The 12,401-nt window shown below is 58.7% G+C and overlaps 1 protein-coding gene across 22 annotated transcripts in view; it reads right to left on the bottom strand.

The window, feature by feature from the left end:
- Positions 1 to 12,401, bottom strand: part of JAKMIP3 (Janus kinase and microtubule interacting protein 3) — a 92,791-nt gene that overhangs the window by 34,788 nt on the left and 45,602 nt on the right. For 12 of the 22 annotated variants that reach the window (XM_043925541.1, XM_043925539.1, XM_043925542.1 and 9 more), the window contains exons 4-8: positions 4,505 to 4,720; positions 3,054 to 3,173; positions 2,389 to 2,535; positions 2,026 to 2,157; positions 894 to 929 (exon numbers count right to left, since the gene is read on the bottom strand). In XM_043925541.1, the coding sequence (XP_043781476.1) occupies positions 894 to 929; positions 2,026 to 2,157; positions 2,389 to 2,535; positions 3,054 to 3,173; positions 4,505 to 4,720 (651 nt within the window). The remainder of the gene's footprint in view (positions 1 to 893; positions 930 to 2,025; positions 2,158 to 2,388; positions 2,536 to 3,053; positions 3,174 to 4,504; positions 4,721 to 12,401) is intronic. The other 10 variants (XM_043925550.1, XM_043925551.1, XM_043925556.1 and 7 more) reach the window with 3 other exon arrangements.

Here is a 12,401-nt window from a genome sequence, read left to right as displayed (position 1 = left end):
GGGGCTGTAGGAGGGACGCTGAGGGCAGGGGGAGGGGCTGTAGGAGGGATGTGAGGGAGTGGGAGGGGCTGTAGGAGGGATGTGAGGGAGTGGGAGGGGCTGTAGGAGGGACGGTGAGGGAGTGGGAGGGGCTGTAGGAGGGACGCTGAGGGCAGGGGGAGGGGCTGTAGGAGGGATGTGAGGGAGTGGGAGGGGCTGTAGGAGGGATGTGAGGGAGTGGGAGGGGCTGTAGGAGGGACGGTGAGAGAGTGGGCGGGGCTGTAGGAGGGACGGTGAGGGCAGGGGAGGGGCTGTAGGAGGGACGCTGAGGGCAGGGGGAGGGGCTGTAGGAGGGATGTGAGGGAGTGGGAGGGGCTGTAGGAGGGACGGTGAGGGCAGGGGAGGGGCTGTAGGAGGGATGTGAGGGAGTGGGCGGGGCTGTAGGAGGGACGCTGAGGGCAGGGGGAGGGGCTGTAGGAAGGATGTGAGGGAGTGGGAGGGGCTGTAGGAGGGACGGTGAGGGCAGGGGGAGGGGCTGTAGGAAGGATGTGAGGGAGTGGGAGGGGCTGTAGGAGGGACGGTGAGGGCAGGGGAGGGGCTGTAGGAGGGACGCTGAGGGCAGGGGGAGGGGCTGTAGGAGGGATGTGAGGGAGTGGGAGGGGCTGTAGGAGGGGACTCTGAGGGAGTGGGCGGGGCTGTAGGAGGGACGCTGAGGGCAGGGGGAGGGCTGTAGGAGGGATGTGAGGGAGTGGGAGGGGCTGTAGGAGGGACGGTGAGGGAGTGGGCGGGGCTGTAGGAGGGACGCTGAGGGCAGGGGGAGGGGCTGTAGGAGGGATGTGAGGGAGTGGGAGGGGCTGTAGGAGGGACGGTGAGGAAACTGGAGGGGATGTAGAAGGGATGCTGAGGGCACTTACTAACACGCTCTTCACGTAGCCAGCGGTCTCCAGGGTCTGGAAGAGAGGAGGCACCTTGGAGACAGGGGCACAGACCTTGCCCGCACAAGCCCCCAGGGTCCCGCCGGCCCCCAGTCTCTCCGCTTCCCTATGCAGATTCCCATGGCTCTCCTCAGACCCTTCCCTGAGAGGGCGGGCCTTCCCTGGGCTTGGTCCTTCCTCCCTAGGCCTACGCCCCGAGGGGGAGAACCGTCAGAGGCAGGGGTGGGGGTGCATTTGTAACCAGGGTGGTTTCCTTTTCCTCTTCCCCTCACGCATTCCTATTATTGAGGGGATGGACAGTCACTGGCCATTGAAGGGACCAGAGCACTGACCTCAGGCCCCGTCGGAAGGCTGGGTGGCCAGAGCCCATCCTGACCACCGGGTGGGAAGTGACAGAGAGCGCCGCCACTGTCCTCTCCTCAGCAGCCTCCTCCCCGCCACCACCAAGGGCACAGAACAACCCAGGCAGCTGGTTCTGAATTGGTCTGACCTTGGAGTCGGTCTGGGTCCCACAGAGGACTAGGAGATGCCCTAATGAGGGTAACTGGTCTGAGGAAGGACTATTGGAAAAGCTGTGCTGGAGTGGGGGAGGCAGGAGAGGGGGACGTAGATGGAGGTTGGGTTCCCAGAAAGACATGCCCACACCCCATCCCCAGACCTGGGGATACTTGTGGCCTTGTTTGGCAATGGGGTCTATGTGGCTAGGTTATGGATCTGAGAGGAGACCATCCTGGGTGGGGGTGGGTGGTGCCCAGAGGAAGGCGGGGCGGGGGGGGGGTGCCGGGAGGATGGCTGAGACCAAAGGGACGTGACTGGAGGCCATCGGAAGCTTCCTGTCCTCCCCAGCACCCCTGGCAGGAGCCCGGCCCTACCCCACCCTGACTCTGGATCCCGCCTCCAGCGCTGTGAGAGGCCCAGGGTGGACACAGGCGGTGTTGCTGCTCTGAGAGCCCCAGTCCTGAAGGTGAGGAAGGGGAGGGATTAGGATGGGCAGGAGACAACCCCTGGGGAGAGACTCTGCCCGTGTCCTGGGTGCAGGGGGCCCTGTGGGCTGCAGAGTGGGGTGGGTCCGGGAGCGGGGCCAGTGGTCAGGGTGGCACCCAGCAGTTACCTTGGAGAGCTCGTCTATGAGATGCTGCTGCTCAACAATCTGCAACTTCAGGAAGTCCACCTCCCGCTCATCCTGACTCTGATCCAGGTCGTTCAAGGAACTGGGTCTCCGTATGATCCCTGCTCTCTGCCTCTGCAAACCAGACAGACCACACAACATGTGAAGTGAGGGGCCTGACCGCTGAAGGGCAGCTGGGATCTCCTCACACCGGCTGCCTGTATCTCAGAAGCTCTGTCACTGGTTACCCCCAGGCCTCCCTGCCGGCAAGCTCCCAGCCCCACAGACGCCCGGGAGACCAAAGCCTTGATCTTGCTATCAGACCTCACGTAGGAGAGGCTAGTTACACGAGAGTGTGCTCCTTACCATCTCTATGTTCTCCTGGGTGACAAATTTTAACTTGTTTTCCATCCGACGTAAACTGTGGGACAGATCTTCGTTCTTCCGAGTGAGGCGTTTGTTTTTGTCCAGCAATGGCTTGTACTGACTTTCAGCTTCCCTTACACGCTTTAACTGAAAGACGAGATTAATTATATATTACGATGTTTAAAAGCACCACAGAGAACCAGCAGCCTCCAAACAGAGGTGGTAAAGCAAGCAGAACAAGCCTCGTGTTCCGCGGAGGACAGAGGTCTGGCGATGCACTCTGCTTGAAAGAGCTATGGGGAAACAGCCCAGTCTGTGAGCCTTCCGCCACCTGGGAGAGCTCATGTCCCAGCAGACAGGTCACTGGGGAATCTCTGTGGCCATGAGGACTGACGGTGAGGGCGCCACTAGCAGGCGAGGTCCTCACACGTCTCAGATAACACACAGAACAGGGACACGTGCGCCAGCGACACAGGGCAGGGATCAGCCAACCAGCGCCTCGGCCCGTATCTGCTCCCCTATCTGCTGTTGTTGATAAAGTTTTATTGGAAACACCCTGTCAGCATCACTCTTCTTTCCCACGGGAACCTTTGGAAGTGGATGCCCCAGCTCCCCCTCCATGGCAGACACAGGCCCACAGAATTCAGAGGCCCGAGGCCACCCACCAGCTCGTTCCGTTCCTCTGACAGCAGGGCATTGCGGTCCTCGAGTTTCCGGATGATCGCGCTCAGCTCCGCAATCTTAAGTTGGAAACGCCGAGCATCCTTTTCATCCAACTGCTGTTCCTAAAACAAAAATCAACTGCAAATAACTGTTCATAGACAACAGACACAAAAACCATGGCAAGTCCCAACACACCACGGAAACCAAGGCACTTCTGTGTCACGATGGCCCATGATTCTAATGGCTGGGGGCACTGCGGGCTGCACGCTGGGGACAGAATGCAGGAGCCGACATGTTCAGAGTACGCAGATGTGGGGGCGAGGGCGGGCGGACGCAGATGCCGCAGGTGGGCGAGACGCTGAGAAAACCCAGAAGCCAGCACCATGCTTCATGTGGCCACTGCCGGCTGCAGCTTTAAAGGTTGGGGGGCTGCCCTGCACTGTAGCGGGGGGTCTCATTTTCCTCATATTATAATGTGAGCCCAGGAAATGATGTTCAGCTTAAAACTTTCCAAAGTGGGATTCCCAGGAAGAGTGGTCCCTCAAATTGAGCTTCTAAAGGTCACTTTGGGAGCCACTGGAGCTTACTAAAAAAAATATCAATGAAAACATTTTGATCTGGCTTCAGAATCTCCGGAGTTAATGGGATCTGTCGGGTGCCAGAGCTGGTTTTAACCCAGTTAAGCCATTACATAACAAGATTGTAAAATGTCATGCTCCATTCTTGAAAGATCATTGCCCTAGGGCTGGCTCGGCTCAAACGCAGCTCTGTCCTCAAAGCAAACAGACGCGAGTCCAGGAAGGACCAGGGGACGGTTCCTCATTCAGCAGGTGCAGGAGAGGCCAGGGGCCGACCCGGAAGGACCGTGTGGAGGGCCCGTGGAATGTAGACCCCTTCCAGACTCCCGGGACCCCGAAGAGGGCTCTGAATGAGGAGCAGTGAGAGGAGATGGGTGGGGTCACAGCCCCACGCGGTCACGCAGCCTGAGGCACGGACAGTGGCGTGCTCACAAGGAAAGCGGGTGCCGGGCAGCTGGTCACGAGCACAGAAACCACGGCAGGAGGGTCGGCACCAGCGGAGGACAAAGCCTGCGTGCGGTGATGGAGCTGCCGGGCCACCTCCCCCAGCAGCAAGGGAGGGCCCCTTAGCCACCCGGGGCTGGCGGCAGAGGCAGCACAACTGGAAGCCTGGAGCTCGAGACCCACGGGGGGGACCAGGGGAGGGCCAGGCCAGTGCTGCGCTGCGGCAGCAAGGGGGGAAGAGAGAGACGTCTCCGGGCCCTCTCAGCCAAGCCGGAGAAGCCGAGGGTCCCCCTGGCCTGTGGGCTGCCGACACGGGCAGAGTCCCCGAGGCTTGGGCTCGGGACTCCCCAGGGAGCTGCCCATGGGACCACGAGCCGCGTGCGGGGCAGTCTGGGCTCTGGGTCGGCCGGGCGAGCGTGGGAGGTGCTTACAGGGCTTCCCGAGTGGTCTGAGGCGTCTCCTGCACCGCTTGCATGAGGAAGCTCCCGCCTGGGGCTGCCCGGGTGCCGGTCGGTCTCTTTGACCTGGGACAGCTGCTCGTCTAGAGCCTCTTTTTGGAGCTGGAGTCTCTGAGCATGCCCGGCTTGAACCCCTAACTCTCTCTCCAGCACGAAGACTGCTCTGTCTTTAAATTTTATCTCCTCCATCTACAAGCAGAACAGAACACAATCACACACGCAGGCAGGTAAGATGCAGTTACCATAGAGACAGGCAGAGTGACTTGAGCACAAGCGTCAGGAGGGACCCCCGCTGAGCAGCCCTGCCGGCCTCTTGGGCTCAGAGACCTGAAGCAAGGCCTGGACTGAGGCGCGTGTCCCACGTCCAGGCCGCTCACGACTCCCTGGCTCCGACCAGGCGGGGCTGGCTGAGGCCTCCTTCCTGGACACTGTACACCCCTGCCCAGTCTCCCGGGCTCCTGGCAGGACTCCCCTCTCCCAGCTGGCCTGCAGGGGCTAATCGGTCAGTGGGGTCCACAGAGGCCACCTCTACGTCCTGCCTTCTGCTGAGTATTGGGAGGAGCAGAGCCACCCCGGCTTCCCCATACCCCATCAACAGGATGAGCAAGGTTCATGTTAAAACAGGCAACTGTGGATGTGGAGGAAGAGGAGGTGTGGGCCCCAAAGCCCTCGTGGCCTCTGTCTCTCTGCTCTGTGGACACCCGGCCCGGGAAGGCTGGATGGTGCATGGGGCCAATACATGCGGCCTCCTGCACCGGCCTCTCCTGGCTCCGAGGTGTGGACGGAAGGCAGGGTTCTGCCCCACTGCAGGCAGAGCCACATTTTTAATTCAGCTTCCTCTAAGCTAAGCCTTGGGTTGGGGGGTGGCCCCTGAGCCAGGAGGATCCAGACTGGCAGGGGATGGGGTGCCTGGGGCGTCGGGTGGTGGTTGGAGGGGTCCGCAACCCCTTCCATTCTCCCTAACGTGCTCAAGCTCCTGACAGCGTCTGGCCCTTCCAGACACAGCTGCCCCTGCCTCCAGGCCCCTCCTGGAGGCCACAGAGCCGTCCTTGAGCGAAGGGCAGGCTGGCACCCTGGAGGAGGAGCAGGCAGAACGGCCCCCATGCCACCCGTTCTTGAGAGACAGATGCTGGTGCTGGGGATGTCCAAATAGCACCAGATTTACAAGAGGACTCGATTTAAGACACATTCCACACAGCAGAGCAGGACAGGCTGTGCTGCCGCTTTGCTTGCTGAGCAGGGTTTGAATAAGTTAATAAATCAGCCATCTGCTGAAGTCAGCTTGGAACAAAGAGTCGCCATGTCTAATTAGCCCAGATCACAGAATTCACGGCCAAGCGATGCGCTGAGCAGAAGAAAGGAAACCGTCAGCCGCTAAACCCCCATTGCCCGGAGCACAGGGTAGAGTGTAGAGAGGAAGCCCGGTCAGTCAGCAGAAACCAGCAGGCTGGTGACAATGTGACCCCGTTAATATGGGGCCGGCCTCACATTTAGCCCTTTGCCCAGACCCCTTGGAAACGTCTCTGTTCCTTCGTCAGGAAGCATGAAAACAAGGGTCTCCACGCACAGTCCCTCTCATGTCAGTGATTTCAGCAGATGGTTTAGACCAGAAAGATGACTTCCAGAAGTCATCACATGCGCCACGTAACATGGTCAGGTCAACCATGGAGCTCTGTGATCCGCCCACAGCGGGGATGTGCACCAGCTTCCCCCAAGGGCGGGGCTGGATCTCGGAGGATGGAAATAGCTCTGAGATCAGTGTCCGCAGGGGCCTCGTGCTCAGCGCCTCATGGTGCCCGAATGCCGAGGCTCTCAACCCGGGGCATGTTCCTGCATCTCCCGCTCCTGCTGTTTAGACTCAGAGGCCTGTCTGTGGAGGAGGCACGGGTGCACAGCGGGGCCGGCCAGCTGAGGGGGGATGCACTTTGCCACATGAGGCCCCCATCTCACTCTGGGGGCAGCTTCCAGCTCGGGGTGCAAATTCAAACCCAGGTAACGGGACGGCCAGGGAAGGCTCAGCGGGCAGCCCCGCCTCTGGGGGCTGCAACCCTGCACACGTGGCCCCCTTCCTGCAGGTCTTCCTGCTGCGCCCAGTCGGGGCCGTGGGGTCCTGGAGGGCAGGGCTGCAGAGAGCGGGGGTCATGCCCCGTCCCTGCCTGTGTCGCCACCCACAACCACGTCCACACCCAGTGGATCCCGCCCTCCCCGGAGCCCAGGACGGGGCTTCCAAAGCTGACATGGAGTCGATCAGGACAAGTCAGTGGGTCCCGGCCACCTGCCCTCACCTGGACCACAGCAGCGGCTTCCAGTCGGCCTCCCATGTCCACTCGTGCCCCCACCCCCGGCCCTGAAACACAGCCAGAGAATCAGATCTCACCACTCCCCTGCGTCCCCGGGTACCAAGAGCAAGATTCAGAGTCCTTGCTTCCACAGGGGCTGCCGGGCTCCCCCAGCCCCACTCCCTGTTGTGTGGGTATGAAAACCGGGGGGGGACCCTGGGACGATGGGTCCTGAGAAAAGGGGTGCAGCAGGACGTTGAGGCAGGAGCACCGCCCTTGCCGGGGGGAGAGGCGCCCTTCTCAGACCATCACTGCACCCCCAGCATGGAGCAGGTTCAGGGCGGGTGCAGAGAGCCGCGGGGACCCTGGGACCCACACTTACCAGCACCAGGTGTCCGTGAAGCGCACTGACTTGGTCTGACCACCGCCCCCCTGAGCTGAGGCCGCCTCCAGCTCCTACGCCCCACGACACCCATCGGGGGTCACCATCAAGCCCAGCACGGCAGCCCCCGCCTGGAGACCCTCCCTCCCCGGCTCCAGAAAGGTGAGCACACACCTGTCCCGGGAGGACCGCTCCCCAGAGAGCAAACAAACAGCAGAGTGTGAGGCAGCGCCTGGTTTTGCCTGTCCTTCTTGGGTTTGTAGAATTTTTAGTAGCCATCTGAGCTGATATTTTAGTGAGTGCCCGACAGACATCCCCTCCTGATTCCGGAACGACACAGCTCAAAGGTGCCCGAAGCTGCTCCTGGGCTGAGTCCCGCCCCCTCCTGGCCCACAGCAGGCAGCCTGGCCTCACAGCGGGTCACCAGCCAGGTGCGGGCGGGATGCAGGGCCCGTGCCTGAGCTCAGTGAGCAGGTCAGAGCGGACGGCTGACTCCCTTCCACTTTGATAGGAGCCAGCCCCACCCTGGACCAAGCTCTCCAGGGACACTGTGCAGCTGCCTGGGGCTGCCTGAGGGTCCAGACCCCACTTTTGTAAAGTCCAGGGAGCCGGGTGGCAGTCGTGGGGTCTGTGAGAACAGCGGGCCTGGCCTCACCTGGGGTGTCACCTCCTAAGGTCCCCTGGTCGCTCTGATGTGAGCCCCACGGAGAAGCCCCAGGGAGTCCCTTCTGCAGGAGGGGCCAGCTTGCAGCCCAAGGGGCCTCCCGGGTTCTGTCTGGGTGTGCTGGCCGGCTACCCGTCCCCACCCCCCCCACAGCTTCAGTCTGAGACCTCTGTGCCCTGACCTCCGGCCAGCACCCAGCGTCCTGGGGTCAATACAGGGACCTAATTGTCCACAGCTGGCCTGGCTCCGTCCAGTCATCCCACTCCTGCTCAGACCTGGCCCTGCGGGGGCTCAGCCTCAACCTCACCAGGGCCAGCCCACTGTCTGCTGGCTCTGTGATGTGGCCATAGATGATCACAGCCTCCCCCTCAGACCCTGTGAGCTGTACCTCGGAGACCCCAAACAGGCCAGAGCCCCAGGGCGAGGGCCAGAGGGGCTCGGATGAGCAGGCGGGACCCAGCCCGAAATGCCAGCCTCACTGGCCACACTGCTGCCTGAGAGCCTCCTGCTTTTGGCCACTTGGGGGTTGTCACGTTCTTTGCAAAGTGGCCGCTGCATGTTGAGGTCCGCTCTCTCTGGCCCCCTCCCTGCCAGGCCAGCTGCTGGCATGGCCATCCAGGCGGGCTCCCTGCCCCCTCGTGCAGGAATTCAGCCCCGGGTTTGCTAGCTGCAGCTCTCCAGGCAGAGTCCCTGTGCTTGGGGTGCCGGCCACATGAGGACACGGAGGCCCGGGCCTCCCTTCACGCTCCTCGGCTTTCCGGTCAGGCAGCCCGCGGCCACCACGCTCCATCCTTGGGCTGGGCCACAGCAGGGCCCCGGGCTTTACTTGGCTGCGGCCCTGCGTGAGCACTGGCCGTTGCACAGCTGTTCCCGGCCTGCAAGTGCCATCACACAACGGATTCTGAGTCCAGTGATGGGCAGTGCCAGGGACGGGGAGGAGGGGACCGTGTGTCCCACAGGCCAGTGCTCCATGGAGCACCAGTTGACCCCTGACCTCCCAGAGCCACGGGCCCTCCTCCCAGGCCCAGGGAAATCGTCCCCACCCCCCGGGAGGGCCTGTGCCATAGCCCTGGAAATAGCAACGCTTGGCTTGATGGTTGTAAGGAACTGCGATTATCAAACATTGTCCGAGGTGGTCACAGCCAGTTCTCTGCACAGGTGTCCCTGAGACCCCCGATGCTGTCGGCACGGTCACCCCCAGTGAGGAGTCAGTGGCCCTCACTGCATGGCCGCCGTCCGCAGCTCTGGGTCCATGTCCCTCCTGTGGCCCTAAGCCCCCTGACCCCTGCTGGCCCCGCAGGTGGCTCGGGGCGGGGCCCTGCCCCTGCGCAGCCCCCAGCCTGCTCCCCCTCCAGGCCAGGCCTGACCCAGGCCGGCCTCTGGACCACGTTCTCCACCTGCCACTTCCACCCCCACTCCCCCCCTTTCCAGTTCTGCCTTCTCTGAAAGTTCCCCGGAGCTCCCATCGCAGCCAAGACCGCCCCCTCCCCCGAGTCACTCCAGATGTGTTCACACAGTGGGGCCACGTGTCCACCTGAATTCACAGCCAGGGTCAGGGCCACCAGCAGGAGCCCGAACGGAAGGCTGAGTAGGTTCTGGGCCTCCATCGGCTGAGAGGAGGGGGCCTCGTGGCGGCAGCATCGCAACGAAGAAACGGCCCTGGTGGGGAGGCTTGGGCCAGGCCGGGGCTCACGGGAGGCGGGAGCTGGTGCTCACTCTGACCCCCGTTCTCGGAGCTCCTCCTGTCTGCTGGGCCTGCGGCTGAGACTTCACGTGTGTTTTTCATTATTTGCTGACATAGCACAACAGAGCACTGATTCATATGATATACAAGGAAGCTGTTAATAGATTCTGAAAGAGTTCTCATCATGAGGAAAATTCTTTTACAATTTTCTTTTGGTTTTTTCCTTTTTGTTGTCTCTCCATGAGCTGATGGATGCTAACTGGTTCTTGTTCTTCTGTCACTGTCACTTCCCTCTCTTTGTGACCCCATGAACGGCAGCACGCCAGGCCTCCCTGTCCTCCACTATCTCCCGGAGCTTGCTCAAACCCATGTCCATTGAGTTGGTGATGCCATCTAACCATCTCATCCTCTGTCGTCCCATTCTCCTCCTGCCCCCAATCCTTCCCAGCATCAGGGTCTTTTCCAGTGAGTCAGTTCTTCTCATCAGGTGGCCAAAGTATTGGAGTTTCAGGTTCATCATCAGTCCTTCCAATGAATATTCAGGACTGATTTCCTTTAGGATGGACTGGTTGGATCTCCTTGCAGTTCAAGGGAGTCTCAAGAGTCTTCCCCAACACCACAGTTCAAAAGCATCAATTCTTTGCCACTCAGCTTTCCTTATGGTCCAACTCTCACATCCATACATGACTACTGGAAAAACCATAGCTTTGACTAGACAGACTTTTTTGTCGGCAAAATGATGCCTCTGCTTTTTAATATGCTTTCTAGGTTGGTCCTAGTTCTTCCAAGGAGCAGGCGCCTTTTAATTTCATGGCTTCAGTCACCATCCACGGTGATTTTGGAGCCCAAGAAAATAAAATCAATTACTTCACTTTTCCCCATCTATTTGCCATGAAGTGATGGGACCAGAGGCCATAATTTTAGTTTTTTGAATGTTGAGTTTTAAGCCAGCTTTTTCACTCTCCTCTTTAACCTTCATCAAGAGGCTCTTTAGTTCCTCTTCACTTTCTTCCCTTAGAGTGGTGTCATCTGCATATCTGAGGTTGTTGATATTTCTCCCAGCAATTTTGATTCCAGCTTGTGATTCAGCCAGCCCAGCATTTTGCATGATGTACTCTGCATACAAGTTAAATAAATAGGGTAACAATATATAGCTTTGTCATACTCTTTTCCCAATTTTGAACCAGTCTGTTGTTCCTTGTTCGGTTCTAACTGTTGCTTCTTGACCCACATACAGGTTTCTCAGGAGGCAGGTAAGGTGGTCTGGTATTCCCATCTCTAAGAATTTTCCACAGTTCGTTGTGATCCACACAGTCAAAGGCTTTAGCATAGTCAATGAAGCAGAAGCAGATGCTTTTCTGGAATCCCTTTGCTTTCTTTTTGATCCAGTGAAGGTTGGCAGTTTGATCTCTGCTTCCTCTGCCTTTTTTAAACTCAGCTGGTCCATCTGGAAGTTCTCGGTCATGTACTGCTGAAGTCTAGCTTGGAGGATTTTGAGCATAACCTTGCTAGCATGTGAAATGAGTTGTGCGGCAGTTTGAACATTCTTTGGCATCGCCCTTCTTTGGGATTGGAAAGAAGACTGACCTTTTCCAGTCCGTGGCCACAGTGGAGTTTTCCCAATTTGCTGACATTGCACAAAAACACAGCACTGATTATATTGATATATATGAAACCCATTAACAGAGTAGATCTTAAGAGTTCTTATCACAAGGAAAAATGTTTTTTAATTTTCTTCTGGTTTTTCTTCTTGTAGTCTCTAGGTGAGCTGATGGATACTAACGAAACTCGTGGCGGAAGTCATTTCACACGCAGGTAAGTCAGACCACCATGCTGCATAGTTTACACCTACACAGTGATGTGAGGTAACTGTCAGTTACACCCCAGGAAAACTGGAGAGATCACCTTGTGTATTCTGTAACAGGACTGGGCTTGGGGAACAGTGGCTGCCGTGGCCGGAGGTGGGGCTGGGGACGCTGGGTCCTGAGGCCCGTCTGGGCAGCGTCTCATGGACCGGCCTCCAACAGCGACGTCTGGCGGAAGGGGCGGGAAGTGCAATGGGTGGACCGTGACCTACAGCCTCTCCCCTGCCCACTGGACTAAGAGGGACGCGGAGCTGTGGGCCTCCAGGCAGGGGTGGGGGTCTCAGAGACGAAACACTAGTCTTCTTGCTGTCAGGCAGGCATGTCATCAATGATACACATATAATATGCATGTGTGTGTGTGTGCGTGTGTGTGTGTGTGAGCGCGCTTAGTCACTCAGTTGTTTCCAACTCTTCTGTGACCCCATGGACTGTTGCCTGCCAGGCTCCTCCATCCATGGGATTTTCCAGGCAGGAATACTGGGGTGGGCTGCCATTTCCTTCTCCAGAGGATCTTGCCGACCCAGGGATCGAACCTGGGTCTTCTGTACTGGCAGGTGGGTTCTTTACCATCTGAGGAAGCTCATATGTGTACGTGTGTGTGTCTTTGTGTGTGAAATACATACATATATGCATATACACACATGTACATGAAACTAAAGGAGATTCCCCAAAAGGATTACAGATTCTAAAGGGAATAACTGCAAAAGATTCTAAAATAAGCAAAACACAAAATTGGTTCCTTTTCTAGGAGTGCTGGAGCCTTGGAGAGCTGTCTGATTCCACAGAGGTGCGTGCCTTTGTCTGTGACTAGGCCATCCTGTGACTCTGCAGAGACAGGTGTTTACCTGGAGAAAACTGTTAGCAAAGCAAACACTTCCTCCTGTTCAGTTCAGTTCAGTTGCTCAGTCGTGTCTGACTCTTTGCGACCCCATGGACTGCAGCACCCCAGGCCTCCCTGTCCATCACCAACTCCCAGAGTTTACTCAAACTCATGTC

Source organism: Cervus elaphus, chromosome 15 (assembly GCF_910594005.1).
Source record: "Cervus elaphus chromosome 15, mCerEla1.1, whole genome shotgun sequence".
NCBI lineage: Eukaryota > Metazoa > Chordata > Mammalia > Artiodactyla > Cervidae > Cervus > Cervus elaphus.
Note: the sequence above shows the minus strand (reverse complement) of the source record. Positions and strands in the feature narration are given on the sequence as shown.